The 23,087-nt window shown below is 41.6% G+C and overlaps 1 protein-coding gene across 1 annotated transcript in view; it reads left to right on the forward strand.

Annotated features, from left to right (window-relative positions):
• LOC117870324 overlaps positions 1 to 23,087 on the forward strand; it is a 132,926-nt gene that overhangs the window by 19,422 nt on the left and 90,417 nt on the right. Inside the window, exons 6-12 of the mRNA XM_034757424.1 lie at positions 244 to 284; positions 1,866 to 1,886; positions 6,817 to 6,885; positions 11,357 to 11,377; positions 12,557 to 12,577; positions 14,805 to 14,825; positions 20,581 to 20,646. Coding sequence (XP_034613315.1) covers positions 244 to 284; positions 1,866 to 1,886; positions 6,817 to 6,885; positions 11,357 to 11,377; positions 12,557 to 12,577; positions 14,805 to 14,825; positions 20,581 to 20,646 — 260 coding nt within the window. The remainder of the gene's footprint in view (positions 1 to 243; positions 285 to 1,865; positions 1,887 to 6,816; positions 6,886 to 11,356; positions 11,378 to 12,556; positions 12,578 to 14,804; positions 14,826 to 20,580; positions 20,647 to 23,087) is intronic.

Consider the following 23,087-nt stretch of genomic DNA (forward strand, 5'->3'; position numbering starts at 1 on the left):
GGGCAGAAATACTGTCCCACCACAAGTGATTTCAGCTCTTATTGAGCACTTAAAATAACAAAAGACTCCTAATGGAGCCTATTTAGCTCTGTCTTTGAAAAGTCAGGAGGAACAAGTTAACACAGACTGGGGTAGCCACTGACAGACCACATCTGAAGGTGCGGCTGGTTATTTCTTCTGCTAGCTGCAAAAGGTTGCCACTGTCAGGAAATGTTAACTTTTAATTGTGTGCTCCTCTTTCAGCTCAGTTAATTCTCAGGTCTTCAGAAATGTGTCCTCTGCTGGCAGGTTTTTGTCAGAGGATTTTGAAATGTTACCTTGCACACATGTGTGGATGAGATGGCATGTAAGAAATGGGATGTAATCTGTGATGTAGTGTGCAAGCAGCAGAGACAGCAGGATGTGGTGAAATGCACAGTTATATAACTGTGTCCAGTTCTGATGTTCCAAGTTGAAGAACAAACTTGATATATTGGGTGTCAGAGAAGAACCACGAGAATGATTAAGGTAGCAGAAAACATACCTTAAATTGATAGACTCCAGAGCTCAATCTATTTAGCTTACCAAAGCGAAGGGGTGACTTAATCACACTTTTATAAGTACGTACATGGAGGGAGCTCTGACCAAGAACACATTAGTAGAGAAGCATCATGTGTCATATTTGCATCTTACAGTCCACAGACCAAACTTTGTGTGCCCAGATATTGTAGCCTGCTAATTCTGCATGCCTCAAAGTTAACCATAAAGAAAGATCACAGGCATGGTTCAGTGACAAAGGCACTCAGCCAGGTTTATTGCCCTGAAGGCACAGTCTTAGCACCCTGGCTCTGTGATTACAGGCACGCTAACACATGAGTGTCCAGTGGCAAAGAGCCATGGGACTTTCTGCTGTTCCCCAGGCTACACAAAGGGTTAAGGTGAGGTACCCTGACATTAATAGACTGGGACAAATAATTGGGACAAACAATTTACGTGTTTCGTTACATCTGTTTTTTACCTCCCGTTCTTCCTGACCCTGGATAGTGAACTTGTAAACATCTACGTTAATACACGGCCTGACTTGGGTCACAGTCTCTGGTTCAGGCCTCAGGTCTTGCACCAGGCCCCGTGATCTGGGTTTGGTCTGTCTACTATTGGGTGGAGGGGGGAGAACAAGAAAGAAACAAAGTGTTTCAGCAAAGTAAAAACGTTTTGTTTTCACCTTGTTAAAATGGAACATTTTTATTTTTTTCATTTTGAAATGACTTTTTCTTTATTTTTTGAGACAATGACCCTCACTGGCACCAATGTTCCACTAGAGCCTGGACATTGTGAGCCAATAGGGGAATATTTGTGAAACAGAGCATTAAACTGCATGGAAGCTGGATTCAGACTCAGAGCTCAATCCTGCTCAAAACCAGAATGGTCCAAACCTCTCAGGTTTCCCAGCTACATTCAAAACCCACCTCTTTGATTCTACTTTCCCCAATTGCTCCCAACCCCTGCAAATAATAGTGTCACGTACCTGATAATATCATGAAAGTTTTAGCAGAAAAAAAGTAAGTCTGCACCGACTTAGGGTCCTTTACACTCAGATACATGAGAAAAATGTAACCCCTTCGTGTAACATGTGCTGACCCTCTGCCTCTTTCACAGAACAAATTCATGAAGAAATTGTGCTAAGGTTCCATTTAAGTACAAAATCATGTGGGGGCAGAGTGGTGGTGTCAGAAAAAATGAGCATCACTTATTCCAAGACATGAGCCTTCCTTCATTAAATTCAGTGTCGTTTTCCATTGGTTACACTGGTAACAGTATTTGGCCCTTAATTTGAAAGCAATAAAGTACATATATTGAAAAGTGTTTCTTTTGTTTTTCTTTTGCAGCCCAACTCAAAGAGGAAAAGGGTAAGTTGGCTTCTGCAGTTTGGAATGGGAAGGGTCAGTGATTTCCCCATTCAGAGAAGTGGAGGTCAGGATCTTTCTCCTTTTGCAGTGAGTGGGAGGTGAGTGAGTTTTGCAATTGTGAGTGAGGAGAATCTGGGTATTTTTTACTGGCAGGTTGAATATCTGGCTGGTCAGGGCTGGGGTGTCAGACTGGGGCTGATCAGAGGAACGAAATTTTCATTCACCCAATGTTAAGCAACAACAAAGATGACTGCTTCATATTAAATGAGGATATTGAAATAATAGGCATCATAGAAACTTGGCTGAATGAGGATAATCAATGAGACACAGTAATACCAGGATACAAAATATATTGGAAGGACTGAACAGGTTGTGTTGGTGGGGGACTGGCACTATATGTGAAAGAAAGCATAGAATTAAATGAAGTAAAAATCTTAAATGAACCAAACTGTACCATAGAATCTCTATGGATAGTATTTCCATGGTTTAATAATAAGAATATAGCAGTAGGGATATATTATCGACCACCTGACCAGGATGGTGATAGTGACCGTGAAATTCTTGGAGAGATTAGAATGGCTATTAAAATAAAAAAAACTCAATAATAATTGGGGATTTCAATTATCCCTATATTGACTGTGTACATATCACCTCAGGACAGGATGCAGATAAAAAGTTTCCTGACACCTTAAATGACTGCTTCTCGGATCAGATAGTCCTGGAACCCACAAGAGGAGAGGCAATTCTTGATTTAGTCCAAAGTGGAGCACAGGATCAGGTCCAAGAAGTGAAGATAGCTGGACCGCTTGGTAATAGTGACCATAATATGATTAAATTTAACATTCTTGTGGTGGGAAAACACCACAGTAGCCCAACACTATAGCATTTAATTTCAGAAAGGGGAACTACACAAAAATGAGGAAGTTAGTTAAACAAAAATTAAAGGTTATGGTGCCAAAAGTAAAATCCCTGCAAGTTGCATGGAAACTTTTTAAAGACACCATAATAGAGGCTCAACTGAAATGTATACCCCAAATTTAAAAACATTAGTAAGAGAACCAAAATTTGCAAATTTGGCCAAACCGGACAGTCCCTCCACAAAAGAATAAATGGACACAAATCGGACATCAGGAATGGTAACATACATAAGCCAGTAAGTGAACACTTCAATCTCCCTGGTCATTCTATTACAGATTTAAAAGTCACTATCATTGAACAAAAAAACTTCAGAAACAGACTTCAAAGAGAAACAGCGGAACTAAAATTCATTTGCAAATTTAACACCATTAATCTGGGCTTGAATAGGGACTGGGAGTGGCTGGCTCATTACAGAAGCAGCTTTTCCTCTCCTGGAATTGACACCTCCTCATCTATTATTGGGAGTGGACTACATCCACCCTGATTGAATTGGCCCTGTCAACACTGGTTCTCCACTTGCAAAGTAACTCCCTGCTCTCCATGTGTCAGTATATAATGCCTGCATCTGTAACTTTCACTCTATGCAGCCGAAGAAGTGAGATTTTTACCCACGAAAGCTTATGCCCAAATAAATCTGTTAGTCTTTAAGGTGCCACCACATTTCTTGTTGCTAGGGTATGGAATGGCTTCCATATGAGGATAAATTAATAAGAGTGGGACTTTTCAGCTTGGAAAAGAGACAAGTAAGGGGGGATATGACTGAGATCTATAAAATCATGACTGGTATGGAGAAAGTAGATAAGGAAGTGTTGTTTACTTCTTCTCATAACACAAGAAGTAGGGGTCGTGGAATGAAATTAATAGGCACCAGGTTCAAAAGAAATAAAAGAAAGTAGTTCTTCATATAACACACAGTCAACCTGTGGAACTCCTTGCCAGAGGGCATTGTGACAGCCAAAACTATAAGAGGGTTCAGAAAACAACTTGATAAATTCATGGAGGATAGGTCTATCAATGGCTATTAGCCAGGATGGGCAGGGATGGTGTCCTTAGGCCCTGTTTCCCAGAAACTGGGAATGGGTGACAGGGGATGGATCACTTTATGATGATTACCAGTTCTGTTCATTCCCTCTGTGGCACCTGGCATTGGCCACTGTCGGGCAACAGGATACTGGGCTAGATGGACCTTATGTGTGACTCAGTATGGCCATTCTTATGTTCTTAAGACAAATATGTGACACATGGAGGTGTATTTCCTTTTGGAATCATAGTATATTAGGGTTGGAAGAGACCTCAGGAAGTCATCCATTCCAGTCCCCTGTTCAAATCAGCACCAACAAAATTATCTCAGCCAGGGCTTTGTCAACCCTGGCCTTAAAAGCCTCTAAGGAAGGAGAGTCCACCACCTCCCTAGGTAACCCATTCCAGTGCTTCACCACCCTCCTAGTGAAATACTTTCCTAATATCCAACCTAGACCTCCCACTTAGATACTTTGGAGACTAAGTCCCATTAACTTTCCAGGAAACTTAGGTTAGGTCTACACTACAGATCTATTATCTATGTCCGTATAACTATGTCACATATAGGGGTATGACACCCCTGAGTGATGTAGTTATACTGACCTAATCCCTAGTGTAGAATGTGGTATGTGAGTGTTCCTTCATTTTGCTAGAGCTTCCTCAAAAGGGAGGGGTACCTCTGCCCGACAGCAGCCTGGGTTCAGAATCAAACCTGTCACTGGCAGCAGGGGAATTTCCCATCCCCTGCACTCCCTGACTCCCTGACAATTTTGTTGTGCCTCTCAGGAGTCAGAGGATCCTTCAGGCCTTCCTGCTGCACAGACAGCTCTCTGAGGGAAATGCCAACAATTTATTTCACGTAGCCCCCTTCCCCTGCATGTGGCTTAAGGCTCCTCCCTGCTGCTTCCTAATCAGAGTGGCTTGTCTCCCCTCCTGGCATGCATTGGGTCCTGGATTGTTTTTTCAGCGCCTGGTGCCTCCACTCAAGGTGACTCCTGTCTGTGCTTGGGACACTGGAGTGCTGTCTCTTGGGAAAATGAATAATGCTACTTATCTATTTACAAGAAATATAACCCAGCACATGAACAATACAATACACTAATACAAGTCCCAACAAATGAAAGGCCACACTCAAAAATAACAGTATAACACAGGGATCTTTACTGGGGACAGGGAACAAAGGCTCTAGGGCAGCAACATAAGAACAGCCATACTGTGTCAGATCAACAATCCATCCAGCCCAGGATCCTCTTTTTGTCTTCTGACAGTGGCCAGTACCTGATGCATCAGAGGGAATGAACAGAACATGACAATTTATCAAATTATCTATTTCCTGACATCCAGTCCCAGCTTCTGATAGTGAGAGGCTTAGGGACACCCAGAGCACTGGCTTGCATCTCCTGGCCATCTTGGTTAATAGCCATTGAAGGAGCTATCCTCCATGAACTTATCTCATTCTTTTTTTTTCTTTCTTTCTTTCTTTTTGAACCCTATTATATTTTTGGCCTTCACAACATCCTTTGTCAAAAAGTCCCACAGGTTGACTGTACTTTCTGGGAAGAAGAACTTCCTTTTGTTGTTTTAAACTTACTGCCTATTAATTTCATTGGGTGACCCCTGTTTCTTGTGTTATGTAAAGGGGTAAATAATGCTTCCTTATTTACTTTCTTCAGTGATTCATGATTTTATAGACTTCTATCATATCCCACCTTAGTCGTCTCTTTCTAAGCTGAACAGTCCCAGTTTTTTTAATCTTTCCTCATATGGAAGCTGTTCCATACCGCTAATCATTTTTTGTTGCACTTCTCTCTACTTCTTCCAATTCTAATTTTTCTTTTTCTTTTTTTGAGAATGGGTGACCAGAACTGCAAACAGTATTCAAGGTGTGGGAGTACCATAGATTTATATAGTGGCATTATGATATTTTCTTATTATTATCTATTCCTTGCCTAATGATTCCTAACATTCCTTTAGCTGTTATTACTGCCACTGCACATTGTGGATAATTCTCAGAAAACATCCACTCAATGACACCAAGATCTCTTTCTTGAGTGGAAACAGCTAATTTAAACCCCACCATTTTGTATGTGTATTTGGGATTATGTTTTCCAATGTTCATTGCTTTTCATTTATCACCCTTGAATTTCATCTGCCAATTTGTTTCCTACTCATCTGGCTTTGTCAGATCCCTTTGTAATTGCGCTACTGGGTATTTTGGGACAAGCACACCCCCTCTCTTTTGTGCAGACCTCAGCCTGTTGGCCAGCTCTAACCAAGGCTATGAGATCAGCCACCCTTGCAGGATAGACAGGGAGACACCTAGTTTGTGAATACCACTTTGTGGCCGCTGGGGATTACATGTGAGTGAGAGCTCCAAGCTGCTCATTAGCTGTGGAGCTGCATCGGGATTTAGTTGGCTTTGTGCCTGCTGACCAGAGAAATGTAGACACCATGCGGACTTCGGTCACCTACGGGATTAATTGGTACTTGAGATTTGGGTTTGAGAATGTCAGTGATGCCTCAATGCTGCATTTAGGCACCAAAAGAGGCACTGAGATGGCAACATTCTTCTGTGAATCTGGTGTCAAGTGACTGATTCAGAATCCACTGAAGTGAAAGGAAAGTCTCCCCTTGACTTCAGTGAATTTGGATCTGGTCCTAGACTTGCACTGATTTTGTATCACTATAACCTGTATGAGGGAGGTTTCCTGTGTCTTCCTTGAGGCCTCTCTCTTCTGGGACAGAATCACATGTGCAAACCCTTGGGTCTGCTTTATAGAACAGAACCAGGGGAAAACGTGAACTTTACAATCATACATTTGAAGGTATATCAGGTTGTGCTCTTGCCAGAGAATTATAATAACATAATCAAGGGCCCAGTTCTTCTCACAATGAAATCAATGAAAAGATTTACATGAGAATGAGCAGGATTAGGCTCCTCATCAGATCATACAGTGAATATAATTAAATGTGTTTGTGTCTTTGTGAACAGGGGCTGCTAACCGGGACTTACACAAGGGAGTTCTCCAGGTGAAGGAGGAGCAAATACAGGACCCTTGGGGTAAGTGTCTGTCTGTAGTGTGTGTTTGTGTTTGGGGGTTACTTGCTGTGTGCTGAGCTTGTGTTTGTCTGTCTGTCTCTTTGTTTGAAGAACTATGTGCTGTGGCCGGCAGTTGGAAGCTGTGAGCTTCTAACCAAGGTTTGAAATCTAGACGACTCTGTTCATTGGCTGAGCCTTAGACAGAGGGCGGGGCTATTAGGAAGGCCAGGGATTTATAAAGCAGTGAGCAAATGACCAGGGAGCTTTGCAAATAGGGGCCACTAACAGGGAGTTTCGAAGGGGAGTTGGAAGGGGGCGAGGTACACTTGCAATTCTTTAAAACCTTTTACTTAAACTATAATCACATTTTGTGATTTAAACAATAACCCTATAATTAACCTAGGTAGCTGTAGGAGAGAATGCAGGCAGAAGCCCAGCACCAGATTGGGGGCTATCCAGTTTATTGCGCCGAGTGCAGCATGTATGATTACCTGCCCTGTGGGCAGCTGGCGTATGTGTGCATTCAGTGCAAGGAGCTCCTGGCCCTCAGAGACCAAGTGCGGGCTCTGGAGGCCAGGATGGTGGAACTGCAAGAGCTAAGGGAGGCAGAGAAGTAGGTTGATGAGGATTTCCAGGATACTGTAGTTATGTCCCACCTCCGGTAGGACAACCCCTGCATTGTTAAGGGGGATGAAAGAATCAGGGAAGGAGAGCAGTCAACGGGAGCAGAGGGAAACCTTCCCATAGTTGGGACCCTCCTTCCTGATGACGTTGGGGTATCCTCTCACACTGAGATTACTTCTCTGGGGGAGGGAACTCCAGTCATTAGGAAAAGGCAGGTGTTAGTAACGGTAGAGTCTATCATTAGAAACATAGATAGCTGGGTTTGTGATGACTGGGAGAACTGTATGGTGACTTGCCTGCCTGGTGCAAAGTTTGCGGATCTCTCGAGGCATCTAGATAGACTTAGGTGTAGTGCTGGGGTGGAGCTGATGGTCGTGGTACATGTAGGTACCAATGAAATAGGGAAGGGAGAAGAGACGTCCTGGAGGCCAAATTTAGGCTGCCAGGAAAGAGCCTGAAATCCAGGACCTCTATGGTGGCATTCTCAGAAATACTTCCAGTTCCATGCGCAGGCCAGGTAGGCAGGCAGAGCTTCAGAGTCTCAATGCGTGGATGAGATGATGATGTAGAGAGGAGGGGTTTAGATTTATTAGAAACTGGGGAAACTTTTGGGATGGGGAAGCCTATACAGGAAGGATGGGCTCCCCCTAAACCAAAGTGAATCCAGACTGCTGGCACTTAACATTAAGAAGGTTGCAGAGCATTTTTTATGAGATGGGGAAAAGCCGATTGCTACAGCGGAGCACGTGGATCAGACAGAGACTTCTCTTAGAGGAAAGTCTATTGATAAAGATTCTCTAGGTTCTAGTCAGGAGGAGAGTCTGGAAGAGGATAAAGTATAGGCCACATCAGACAAGAAACATTCACATAAAAAAAGAAACTGACACATTAGAAAAAGGCAGACAAATAAACAGTGACAAGTTTTAAACTGCTTGTACACAAATGCTAAAAGTCTAAATAATAAGATGGGTTAATCAGAGTGCCTTGTGTTAAAGGAGGATACTGATATAATAGGCATCACAGACACCTGGTAGAGTGGGGACAATCAATGGGACACAATCATTCCGGGGTACAAAATATATCGGAAAGACAGAACAGGTCGTGCGGGGTCTGGGAGCTGCACTATATATGAAAGAAAATGTAGTATCAAATGAAGTACAAATCTTAAATGAATCCAGATGTTCCATAGAAACTCTATGGATAGTAATTTCATGCTCTAATAAGAATATAACAATAGGGATCTATTATCAGCCACCTGATCAGGACAGTGATAGTGACAATGAAATGCTAAGGGAGATTAGAGAGGCTATCAAAATAGAGAACACAATAATAGTGGGGGATTTCAATGATCCCCATATTGACTGGGTACATGTCACCTCAGGACGAAATACAGAGACAACATTTCTCGATACTTTAAATGACTGCTTCTTGGAGCAGCTGGTACCGGAACCCACAAGGGGAGAGGCAATTCTCAATTTAGTCCTGAGTGGAGTACAGGATCTGGTCAAAGAGGTAATGATAACAGGAACGCTTGGAAATAGTGACCATAATATAATGTCATTTAACATTCCTGTGGTGGGAAGAACACCTCAACAGCCCAACACTGTGGCATTTAATTTCAGAAAGGGGAACTATGCAAAAATGAGGAGGTTAGTTAAAGCAGAAATTAAAAGGTACAGTGACTAGAGTGAAATCCCTGCAAGCTGCATGGACACTTTTCAAAGACACCATAATAAAGGCCCAACTTAAATTTATACCCCAAATTAAAAAACACAGTAAAAGAACTAAAAAAAGAGCCACCATGGCTTAACAACCATGTAAAAGAAGCAGTGAGAAATAAAAAGGCATCTTTTAAAAAGTGGAAGTCAAATCCTAGTGAGGTAAATAGAAAGGAGCATAAACACTGCCAAATTAAATGTAAAAATATAATTAGAAATGCCAAAAAGGAGTTTGAAGAACAGCTAGCTAAAAACTCAAAAGGTAATAACAAAATGTATTTTAAGTACATCAGAAGCAGGAAGCCTGCTAAACAACCAATGGGGCCCCTGGACGATCGAGATAGAAAAGGAGCTCTTAAAGACTATAAAGTCATTGCGAAGAAGCTAAATGAATTCTTAGCTTCAGTCTTCACGTCTGACAATGTTAGGGAGATTCCCAAACCTGAGTCGTACATTGTAGCTGACAAATCTGAGGAATTGTCACAGATTGAAGTGTCTTTAGAGGAGGTTTTGGAATTAATTGATAAACTGAACAGTAACAAGTCACCGGGACCAGATGGCATTCACCCAAGAGTTCTGAAAGAACTCAAATGTGAAATTGCAGAACTATGAACTATGGTTTGTAACCTGTCCTTTAAATCGGCTTCTGTACCCAATGACTGGAAGATAGCTAAAGTAATGCCAATATTTAAAAAGGTCTCTAGAGGTGATCCCGGCAATTACAGACCTAACGTCTAAGTCTAACATCAGTACCGGGCAAATTAGTTGAAACAATAGTAAAGAATAAAATTGTCAGAAACATAGGAGAACATAACTTGTTGGGCAAAAGTCAGCATGGTTTCTGTAAAGGGAAATCATGTCTTACTAATCTATAAGAGTTCTTTGAAGGGGTCAAAAACATGTGGACAAGGGGGATCCAGTGGATTAGTGTACTTAGATTTCCAGAAAGTCTTTGACAGGGTCCCTCACCAAAGGCTCTTTTGTAAATTAAGGTGTCATGGGATAAGAGGGAAAATCCTTTCATGGATTGAGAACTGGGTAAAAGACAGGGAACAAAGGGTAGGAATAAATGGTAAATTTTCAGAATGGAGAGAGGTAACTAGTGGTGTTCCCCAAGAGTCAGTCCTAGGACCAATCCTATTCAACTTATTCATAAATGATCTGGAGAAAGGGGTAAACAATGAGGTGGCAAAGTTTGCAGACTATACTAAACTACTCAAGATAGTTAAGACAAAAGCAGACTGTGAAGAACTTCAAAAAGATCTCACAAAACTAAGTGCTTGGGCAACAAAATGGCAAATAAAATTTAATGTGGATAAATGTAAAGTAATGCATATTGGAAAAAATAATGCCAACTATACATACAATACGATGGGGGCTAATTTAGCTACAAGTAATTAGGAAAGAGATCTTGGAGTCATTGTGGATAGTTCTCTGAAGACGTCCATGTAATGTGCAGCGACAGTCAAAAAAGCAAGCAGGGTGTTAGGATTCATTTAAAAAGGGATAGAGAATAAGACAGAGATTATCTTAGTGCCCTTATATAAATCGATGGTATGCTCACATCTCGAATACTGCATACAGATGTGGTCTCCTCATATCAAAAAAGATATACTGGCACTAGAAAAGATTCAGAGAAGGGCAACTAAAATGATTAGGGGTTTGGAAAGGGTCCCATATGAGGAGACATTAAAAAGGCTAGGACTTTTCAGCTTGGAAAAGAGGAGACTAAGGGAGGATATGATAGAGGTCTATAAAATCATGTGTGGTGTGGAGAAAGTGAATAATAAAAAGTTATTTACTTGTTCACATAATACACAGCGCACAGTCAACCTGTGGAACTCCTTGCCTGAGGAGGTTTTGAATGCTAGGACTATAACAGGGTTTAAAAGAGAGCTAGATAAATTCATGGAGGTTAAGTCCATTAATGGCTATTAGTCAGGATGGGTAAGGAATGGTGTCCCTAGCCTCTATTTGTCAGAGGGTGGAGATGGATGGCAGGAGAGAGATCACTTGATCATTACCTGTTAGGTTCACTCCCTTTAGTGCACCTGGCATTGGCCACTGTCAGTATGCAGGATATTGTGCTGGATAGACCTTTGGTCTGACGAATAGGGCCATTCTTATGGTCTTACTTTTTTTCCCCCCAGATCAACCGTGGGATGACAAACGTAAGTTTTCTCCGATGGCTGCAGTTTGAAGCGGGAAGGGCCTGACATTTCCTCTGTGAGGGAAGTGTGGTAGAAAATTTGAAGAAAAAACAAAGACAAAAGGGGTGACACATTGAGAAGTCTCTGCCTTTGCTGAACAATGGCAGGAAGGCAAGAGTGAAGTTGCTTTGACTGACAGCCAATCACACAGAGTGACGTTTCATTATGGAAATCTTTAGCAGTGAGCTCTAGCTTCACAACACAACTTTCTATAACAACTTTAGTATAAATACCTTCTTTGTGCCAAGGAGAATAATTTCTACTGAAGGGCCCAATCATCCCCTCTTATGGGAGACTTCTGCTGGGAGCTCCAGGAGTCTCTCCCATGGGTGTTTCCTTGGTATCCGGAGAGTTCTCACCTCACAAAGCGGAGAGTAAAGCAGACAGAAATTTCCACAGACTGATGGGAAATGAGGCCTCATGCTCATGAGTCTTGGGCTTTGTATACAAGGACGCTCTTTTCCAGAGCAGTTTCCTGGCCTCCCTCGTCTCCGGCAGCCTCATGTTCTTGAGTTCTACAATGAAAAGTTCCTTTTCTGTGCCCCTCTCTGCTTCTTTACTATACACCACTCACAGTGGTTGTCCTGGAGGACCCAGGGTTCAGAGGTGCATCTGTGTGAGTTCACCTCCCCTCTGGGGGAAAAGACACCTTGCTGGCTCTGCCATCTGAACACTTGCTCTGGCTGGCTGTGCCTCCCTGCCAGCCACTGTTCCTCCCCTGCTGACCTCCCTACCAGCTGCTGTTCCTCACCTGCTGACCTCCCTACCAGCTGCTGTTCCTTCCACTTTGTAACTCTTCATAGTCTGCTTTGGACTTAACTATTTTGACCAATTTAGTATCATCTGCAAAGTTTACCCCCTAACTGTACTCTTTTTACCAAGTTTACCACTTTTTACAGATCCCCTGGTACCAGTACAGATGCTTGGGGGAATCTTGTCTTTCTACTAGCTAGGGGGAAGGGCATGGGACTAGCCCACAGATTGACTAGCTTATGAATAGTCTATGCTCTTCATTAACTATGGCTGATATTTATGCTACTCAGAAAGGAGAGAGAAATGATCTCATTCACCCTCTTCAATTTTTAACTCCATGGACATATGCTGAACTGTTTTCTTTTTGTCCCTACTTTTCTTTTGCAGAGGAACTCCAGGAGGAAACTGGTGAGTTTGCCTATTTTACTGAATACCTACAGTCCACAGACCCAACTTCGCATGCCCTTTATGGGTTCTAACAGCTCTGACTGCAGCAGGGATTCTCTTATTGTATGGCTCTTGGGTCTGGGAAGAGGAGGGTTCATATAAGGGCCTCTGGAATCATGTATGTCATGGAGCTGAGACCTCACTAGCAATTTTCAAAGAAGGTCCGAACAGGAGAGGTTGAAGGAGTCAGGAATGAGCAAAAACATGTATGAGCTCCAGTAACTGAACATATCTCCTGTAGGACAAAACTCTGAATCTGGAGTGCAGCAGGACAGAGTTGCTAGAGCTGGGCCTAAGCTGTAGCTGAGGCCATGCTGACACCCCACCTGCTGCCTCAGGGATGGGAGGAGAAATGTCTTCCCCAGAAAGATTCCTCCGAACTCGTAACCCACATCCTGTGCAGAACACAGAGGAGGCTCTTTGACAATCCCCCTGCAAAGGAAGTGGTGATAGTCATACAGGAATGTTTGTTAGAGCAGGACATAAAACCCAGATAGTCTGTTCTCTGGCCCAGTGTATTCAGTACCAGATGAAGGGATTTTCAGAAACTTTCCATGGAAACATGTTTATTTTGATAAAAAAAACAATTTAGAGGGTTGTTGTTAAGTGCTGAAGGGTGTAATGTCGTTGCCTCAGTAACGCTGTTCAGGCTGCTCAGTGCTTCTGTCCATGGAGCGCTGGTGTTAGGAGCACTAGCAGATAATGTAGCCTGCTAATTCAGCATACCTCAGTAAAAAAAACCAGGAGTACTTGTGGCACCTTAGAGACTAACAAATTTATTTGAGCATAAGCTTTCGTGGGCTACAGGCCACTTCTTTGGATGCATACCTCAGTGTTAACCATAAAGAAAGATCAAAGGCATCGTTCAGTGACAAAGGCACTCGGCCAGGTTTATTGCCCTGAAGGCACAGTCTTAGCACCCTGGCTCCATGGTTTCAGGTTCACTAACACATGATTGTCCAGTGGCAAGGAGCCATGGGACTTTCTGCTGTTCCCCAGGCTACACAAAGGGTTAAGGCGAAGTACCCTGACACTAATAGACTGGGACAAACAACTGGGACAAACAACTTACATGTTTTGTGACATCTGATTTGTATCTCCCCTTCTTCCTCGTATCTTGAGCAAAACATCTCCATTCATTGTTGTCTGAAACCATCTTATCTTATATAAAATTGGAATGTGTCTGTAGTAGGTGGAATGTATTTACATAAATATTTTGTGCCTAGCACACGAGCAACAACTTTGACAAGTTCATGTACTGGACAGTGAACTTGTAAACATCTACTTTAATACATGGCCTGACGTGGGTCACGGTCTCTGTTTCAGGCCACAGGTCTGGCACCAAGCCCCATGCTCCAGGCTCTCTCTCTCTCTACTACAGGGTGGAGGAAGGAGTAGAGCGAGGAGAAAAAGAAAGAAACGTGTTTCAGTGAAGTCAAAACTTTTTGTTTCCATCTTGTTAAAATGGAACATTTCATTTTTTTCATTTTGAAATGACTGTTTATTTTTTGAGACAATGACCCTCACTGACTACTATGCTCCACTGGAGCCTGGACATTGTGAGCCAATAGGGGGATGCTTGTGAGATAGAAGGTTAAACTGCATGGAAGCTGGATTCAGATTACAGATCTCAATCCTACACAAAACCAGAATGGTCCAAACCTCTCAGGTTTCCCAGCTACTTTCAAAATGCACCTCTTTGATTCTACTTTTCCCAATTGCTCCCAACCCCTGCATATTTAGTGTCATGCACCTGATAATGTCATGAAAGTTTTACCAGAAAATATAAAGTACAGTTTTTTCTTGGATTGAAAAATAAGCATCTTGAGGTTATTGTAACATTTCATGTTCAGAAGCAAATGAGTAAGTCTGCACTGACTTTATGTCCTTTACACTCAGATACATGAGAAAAATGTATCCCCTTCATATAACATGTGCTGACCCTGTGCCTCTTTCACAGAACAAATTCATGAAGAAATTGTTAAGGTTCCATTTAAGTACACAATCACATGGGGTCAGAGTGGTGGTGTCAGAAAAAATGAGCATCACTTATTCCAAGACATGAGCCTTCCTGTTTTGAACTCAGTGTCATCTTCCATTGGCTACACTGGGAACCGTACTGGGCCACTAATTTGAAAGCAATAAAGTACATATATGAAAAAGTGTTTCTTTTGTTTTTCTTTTGCAGCCCAACTCAAGGAGGAAAGGGGTAAGTTGGCTTCTGCAGTTTGAAAAGGGAAGGGTCAGTGATTTCCCCATTCAGAGAAGTGGAGGTCAGGACCTTTCTCCTTTTGCAGTGAGTGGGAGGTGAGTGAGTTTTGCAATTGTGAGTGAGGAGAATCTGGGTATTTTTTACTGGCAGGTTGTAAATCTGGCTGGTCAGGGCAGGGGTGTCAGACTGGGGCTGATCAGAGGAAAGAAATGTACATTCACCAAACGTTAAGCAACAACAAAGATGACTGCCTCGTATTAAATGAGTTTATTGGCATAATAGGCATCATAGAAACTTGGTGGAATGAGGATAATCAGTGGGACACAGTAATACTAGGGTACAAAATATATCAGAAGGACAGAACAGGTCTTGCTGGTGTGGGACTGGCACTATATGTGAAAGAAAGCATAGAATCAAATGAAGTAAAAATCTTAAATGAACCAAACTGTACCATAGAATCTCTATGGATAATAATTCCACGCTTTAATAATAAGAATATAGCAGTAGGGATATATTATCGACCACCTGACCAGTATGGTGATAGTGACTGTGAAATGTTCAGGAAGATTAGAATGGCTATTAAAATAAAAAACTCAATAATAATGGGGGATTTCAACTATCCCCATATCGACTGGGTACATATCACCTCAGGACAGGATGCAGAGATAAAGTTTATTGACACCTTAAGTGACTGCTTCTTGAAGCAGCTGGTCCTGGAACCCACAAGAGGAGAGGCAATTCTCAATTTAGTCCAAAGTGGAGCACAGGATCAGGTCCAAGGAGTGAATATAGCTGGACAGCTTGGTAATAGTGACCATAATATGATTAAATTTAATATCCCTGTTGTGGGAAAACACCAGAGGGGCCACACATTGTAGCATTTAATTTCAGAAAGGGGAACTACACAAAAATGAGGAAGTTAGTTAAACAAAAAGTAAAGGTTATAGTCCAAAAGTAAAATCCCTTAAAGCTGCATGGAAACTTTTTAAAGACACCATAATAGAGGGTCAACTGAAATATATACCCCAAATTAAAAAACCCTTAGTAAGAGAACCAAAAAAGAGCCACCAAGGCTAAACAACAAAGTAAAAGAAGCAGTGAGAGGCAAAAAGGCATTCTTTAAAAAGTGGAAGTTAAATCTTAGGGAGGAAAATAAGGGGGGAGGGATAACTCAGTGATTTGAGCATTGGCCTGTTTAAACTGGGGGTTGTGAGTTCAATCCTTGAGGGGGCTACTTAGGTATCTGGGGCAAAATCAGTACTTGGTCCTGCTAGAGAAGGCAGGGGCCTGGACTCAATAACCTTTCAGGGTCCCTTCAAGCTCTATGAGATAGGTATATCTCCATATTGTATAAACTCTGGCAAATGAAGTGTAAAAATATCATTAGGAAGGCCAAACAAGAGTTTGAAGAACAGCTAGCCAAAGACTCAAAAAGTAATAGCAATTTTTTTTTCTGTACATCAGAAACAGGAAACCTGCCAAAAAAACAGTGGGGCCAATGGATGACTGAGATGCTAAAGGAGCACTCAAGGATGATAAGGCTGGTGTAGAGAAACTAAATGAATTGTTTGCATCAGTCTTCCCGGTCGAGGATATGAGGGAGATTCCCAAACCTGAGACATTCTTTTTAGGTGACAAATCTGAGGAACTGTCCCTGATTGAGGTGTCATTAGAGGAGGTTTTGGAACAAATCGATAAACTAAACAATAATAAGTCACCAGGACCAGATGGTATTCACCCAAGAGTTCTGAAGGAACTCAAATGTGATATTGCAGAACTACTTACTGTAGTCTGTAATGTATCATTTAAATCAATTTCTGTACCAAATGACTGGAGGATAGCTAATGTGATGCCAAGTTTTAAAAAGGTCTTGAGAGGTGACCCTGGCAATTACAGGCCTGACTTCAATACAGGGCAAACTGGTTGAAACTATAGTAAAGAACAGAATTGTCAGACACATAGATGAGCATAATTTGTTGGGAAATAGTCAACATATTTTTTGTAAAGGGAAATCATACCTCACCAATCTCGTAGAATTTTTTGAGGGGGGTCAACAAGCATATGGACAAGGGGGATCCAGTGGATATAGTGTATTTAAATTTTCAGAAAGCCTTTCACAAGGTCCCTCACCAAAGGCTTTTAATCAAAGTAAGCAGTCATGATATAAGAGGGAAGGTTCTCTCATGGATTGGTAACTGGTTAAAAGATAGGAAACAAAGGGTAGGAATAAATGGTCAGTTTTCAGAATGGAGAGAGATAAATAGTGGTGTCCCCCAGGGGTTTGTACTAGTACCAGTCCTATTCAGCATATTCATCAATGATCTGGGAAAGGGGGTAAACAGCGAGGTGGCAAAATTTGCAGATAATTAAGTCCCAGGCAGATTGCAAAGAGCTACAAAAAGATCTCTCAAAACTGGGTGACTGGGCAACAAAATGGCAGATGAAATTCAGTGTTGATAAATGCAAAGTAATGCACATTGGAAAACATAATCCCAATTATACATATACAATGATGGGGTCTAAATTAGGTGTTACCACTCAAGAAAGAGATCTTGGAGTCACTGTGGATAGTTCTCTGAAAACATCCACTCAATATGCAGCGGCAGTCAAAATGCAAACAGAATGCTGGGAATCATTGGGAAAGGGATAGAGAATAAGACAGAAAATACCATATTACCTCTATCTAAATCCATGGTACACCTATATCTTGAATACTGCATCCCCATCTCAAAAAAAGATATATTGGACCTGGAAAAGTTTCAGAAAAAAGCAACAAAAATGTTTAGGGTATGGAACAGCTTCCATATGAGGAGAGATTAATAAGCCCGAGACTTTTCAGCTTGGAAAAGAGACAACTAAGGGGGGATATGATAGAGGTCTATAAAATCATGATTGGTTTGGAGAACATAGATAAGGAAGTGTTATTTACTCCTTCTCATAACACAAGAAGTAGGGGTCATGGAATGAAATTAATAGGAATCAGGTTCAAAACAAACAAAAGGAAGTATTTCTTCAGACAACACACAGTCAACCTCGGGAACTCCTTGCCAGAGGACATTGTGACGACCAAGAATATAAGAGGGTTCAAAAAACAACTAGATACATTCATGGAGGATAGTTCCATCAATGGCTATTAGCCAGAATCAGCAGGGATGGTGTCCCTAGCTTCTGTTTGCCAGAAGCTGGGAATGGGCTACAGAGGATGGATCACTTAATGATGATTACCTGTTCTGTTCATTCCCTCTGTGGCACCTGGCATTAGCCACTGTCGGACGACAAGATACTGGGCTAGATGGACCTTTTGTGTGACCATATGTTCTTAAGACAAATATGTGACATATGGAGGTGTATGTCCTTTTAGTATCATAGAATATTAGGGTTGGAAGAGACGTCAGGAGGTCATCTAGTCCAATCCCCTATTCAAAGCAGGACCAACACCAACTAAATCATCTCAGCCAGGGCTTTGTCAAGCCTGGCCTTAAAAACCTCTAAGGATGGAAACTCTACCACCTCCCTAGGTAACCCATTCCAGTGCTTCACCACCCTCCTAGTGAAATAGTTTCCTAATGTCCAACCTAGACCTCTCCCACTGCAACTTGAGACTATTGCCTGTCATCTGCCACCACTGATAACAGCCTAGATCCATCCTCTTTGGAACCCCCTTTCAGATAGTTGAAGGCTGCTATCAAATCCCCCCTCACCCGTCTCCTCTGCAGACTAAATAAGCCCAGTTCCCTAAGCCTCTCCTCATAAGTCATGTACTCCAGCCCCTAATAATTTTTGTTGCTCTCTGCTGGACTCTTTCCAATTTTTCCACATCCATCTTGTATTGTGAGGCCCAAAACTGGACACAATACTTCTGGTGTGGCCTCGCAAGTGCCGAGTAGAGGGGAATAATCACGTCCCTCGATCTGCTGGCAATGCTCCTTCTAATACAGCAATTTTGCAAAGCAATAGCTGGATGACTATAGTGAGTTTCTTTGATTTCTCAGATGATCAAACACAGTGGGGTTTTATCAGGGAAATGTTTACCAGCCTGTTCTGGATTGCACCAAGCAACTTTCTGTAGGACTCTGTGAGGTTTAATACCCTGCCCCAGGGGGGAATTATTCACAGTGAAGTGCAAGAGCATCCCCTTGGATGGGAAACTTCTTCTGGGAACTTCAGGGGCCTTCACTGTACTTCACTATAACTTTTCCTGATGAGGAGGGCTCTCCCCTCACACAGCAGAGTGCAGAGCGTCCTGGAATGACAGCAAAGCTAAAAAGTCTGTGGGAAGACAGGCATCATGCTCAGTGATTCTGTGCCTTTCTGAGAGAAGAGTGTCCTGGCCTTCCCTGCCCTTGGCACGAGGATGCTGAGGGTGCGGTCCCCCTCCATGCCTGGAATCTCCAGGAGGAGCTGTTCATCTCTTGAGGCACAATCCCACTGGTGCAGTTCAGCAACCCACTCACCTTTCCTGACACACAGGTAGGCCAATTCCACAAATATCATCTGTGATGGGAACAGGTGTAATTTCTGTCTCAGCAAAGCTTTACCACTTTCACTGGAGCTCACACATCCCCTTCAGTAGGAAAGTGATCACTAGGCCCCAGGCCAGAGGGCATGGGGATGATATTAATTAGGACTATATAGGTTACATTAGCTCTGTATTCCGCTGTGTTGCTGGAATACTGTGTGCCGTTCCAGTGTCCCCAACTGAAGAAAAAAGCTATTAAACTAGAGAGGGTTCAGAAAAGAGCTCCAGAATGATTAAAGGATTAGATAATGTGTTATAGTGATAGACACAAAGAGCTCAATCTATTTAGTTTAACAAAGAGAAGGGGTGACTTGATTGCATCTACATGTACGTACATAGAGAACAAATATTTCATAATGGGCTCTTTAGTCTAGCAGAGAATGGTCTAGTAAAATCCAATGGCTGGAAATTGAAATTAGGAAAGTCAGACTAGAAATAAGGCATATTTTTTTAAGAGTGAGCATGATTATACATTGTAACAGTTTATCATGGGGTCTGGTGGATCCTCCATCACTGGAAATTATTCAAACAAGCTTGTATGTTTTTTCTAAAGGATCTACTCTAATGTAAACATGAATTGTTTGGGGGAAATTCTCTGGACCATGTTATAGATGATAAGAGTGCTTCCTTCTGGCCTCAGACACTATGATATTCATCGAACTCAAAACCCTGGGTTTAGCAGGCCAATGCTCAAACCACTGAGCTATCCCTCCCCCTATTCATTGTGTCACTTGTTCCCACACAGCTATTCTCCAATAAATATAGCTTTTGATATTTTAACTATTAGTTACCTTTGTTCTTAGACAACATCACTCCAAAATGACCCCTAGTGATAAAGACTGGAAGAGGGTAGATCTCTCAATGGCAACTCTATAATTCAGAATTTCGTATTATAAGGCTTTGTCAAGAGCCATCAGTTTACTGACCATCTAACCACATTCTATCCAACATGGCGGAATATCACCTCAGACAACTGGGCATTGGAATTCATCAGCAACAGATACCCGATTCCATATCTATCCCTCCTATCTATCCCTCCACCCGTCCCTCTTCAGGGACCTTTTTCACAAACACCTTTTAGGACATCTCCTGGTTCCCTGGTGTGGAGTCTTTGGGAGGTCCCAGCTGGCTCTAGGTAGCTACTACTGTAGGTCCAAAACTGTAACACTTAGAAATACTTCCCATGTCTGAGGCTACATGGTGGTGATAATAACATGTTTTATCTTTCCATAGATGCCTTAATCTATATATTGCTGTCTAATGCTGTGACCGTCATCTTTTTTCTTGGAAAAGGCATAAGTAAGTTAACTCAATTTTCTTTTCTTTAATTTGCCTAAGGTGTAAATTTTTAATAGCGAGGGTGATTAACCATTGGAACAATTTACCAAGGGTTGCGGTTGTGTCTCCAACCCTGGCAATTTCTAAATCAAGATTGGATTTTTTTTTAGAAAACAAAACAAAAAAAACTCTGGTGTAGGAATTATTTTGGGGCAATTCTCTGGCCTGTGTTCTAGAGGTGATCAGACTAGATGATCACAATGGTCCCTTTTTACCTTGGAATCAAGTGAATGAGGTTAATTTTTCTTGAAAGAGACAATGGAGAAGCTGACTGACAGCACACAATGCTGGTCAAATTTACTGATAGCAAAAGTACTGGATCCAAATATTTCTCCACATGAACCTCACTGAAGGTGGCTAATTTATGATGTCCAAGATGTTAAAAATACAATTAGTGAATTTTAACATCCCCTAGCAATGAGTTCCAGGGGTTGACTGTGTGTTGTGTGAAAAGTACTTTGTTTGTTTTTGTTTTAAATCTATTAATTTAATCAAGTAACCCCTAGTTCTTCTGTTATGCAAATGAGTAAATAATAGTTCACTTTTCCCTTTTCTATTCCACCACAGCGTTCATGATTTCATAGATCTCGGTCATATTCCCCCTTTGTCATCTCTTATCCAAGCTGAACAATCCTAGCCTTTTAAATCTCTTCTCGAATGGGAGCTATTCTATACCCTTAATCATTTTTGTTGCCCTTCTCGGTACTTTTCCCAATTCTAACATACATTTGTTTTTAGATGGGGTGTCCAGAACTACACACAGTATTAAAGGTGTGGGCGTACTATGGATTCATATAGTGCCATGATGTTATTTTCACTCTTATTATCTGTCTCTTTCCTAATGGTTACTAACATTCTGTTAGCGTTTTTGACTACTAATGCACATTGAGTGGATGTTTTCCGAGAACTATCAACGCTTTAAAGAATTTTACCTGAGTTACACCTGAATAAGATTTATGGATTTGGCCTAATATGAATTGAGGATGCTCAGTACCTCACAGAAGCAGGCAGTGACACACAAAACTATCGACATAAGCTACCTACCTAATCTACCTCTTCTTTTTTGCAAAAATATTTTTGCACATCTTTTTCTGCTCGTCTCTTCTTTCTCAGTGGTGTGGCTGGGAAAGCTAGAATTGCTGTGGAACAAGTGAGATCTGAGGCCTTTTTGCCTGCTTCAGAGGCAGCTACTTGGTCTTTTCACAGCCACTAGAAGCCTCATTTGCTGCTCTCACAAGTTCAACAAGTGTGGTTGACCATTTCATGGTTCATTTGGGAGCCCTTAAGAGAGCTCTTGGTGTAAGGTAAGGGGAGGGATCGTTCAGTGGTTTAAGCATTGGCCTGCTAAACCCAAGGTTGTAAGTTCAATCCTTAAGGGGGCCATTTAAGGATCTGGGGCAAAATCAGTACTTGCTCCTATTAGTGAAGGTAGGGGGCTGGACTCAATGATCTTTCAAGGTCCGTTCTAGGAGATAGGATAACTCCATTAATAATAATAAAAAAAAGGTAGAGAAGTGTATGTTTACACATCAAAAACTTCCTTATAATGGAACTTCTTTGAGTTTGTTTGCTTCTCCTCCTCTAGGAAAGAAAGAGGAGCATTCTGAAGAACGTAGGATTTCGTATATACCCTTTAATCCATCAGCAAGGGGCACATTTCACTCAGTCGCAAAAATAGAGCACACATAAAAATATGACGCATTATTTCATGCTCCAAGATCCAGTATAGGAAAGTATGAAGCTTTAAATGTCTTTTGCTCATCTATGAACACTGAGAGCTAGATTAGGTAAGATTAGTGTATTTCCATATATTTCTAGTGAATACAGTCATTCACTAATCTTAAAACTATTGTAAGTCACAGCTGATATGTCAGTCAGTTTTCTAGAGAAAGAGGATATGGACTTTCCATTATAAAACTCTACTATTACACTTCTCTACAGCCAAAATGCTTCTGAAATAAATGTAGTCAAACTTTACTAATTCTGGGTCACTGAGAACGAAAATGATGCTTAAAATTGTTGATTGGCTCTAGTTTTCAAGATATGCTATTGGGTCAGTATATATGACCCTTGACTTGGGAATGGCGGAGGATAAGTGAGTTATAAAGGGAAGGGATCTCAATTTAAACAAGAAATTACTAAAATACATCTTTGACTGGATCTATGAATAAATCTATGACTGGGTTTGGACACTACTTGCTTTTTAGGCAAAACAATGAATGATGCAATCTGAAGCTGGTATTGCGTCATACATGATATGAATTGCCTCATGTTATTCCTAGAAGTCCTGGATGATGCAATCATAACGACGCTTACATGACTCTGCTGAACAAATTGCCCTACATCAGCTCTAGAAATCATACAGTGTCATGCTCTCTTATTTGTCAGTGTTTGATTTTGCA

This window comes from Trachemys scripta, unplaced genomic scaffold (genome assembly GCF_013100865.1).
Source record: "Trachemys scripta elegans isolate TJP31775 unplaced genomic scaffold, CAS_Tse_1.0 scaffold_26, whole genome shotgun sequence".
Lineage (NCBI taxonomy): Eukaryota > Metazoa > Chordata > Testudines > Emydidae > Trachemys > Trachemys scripta.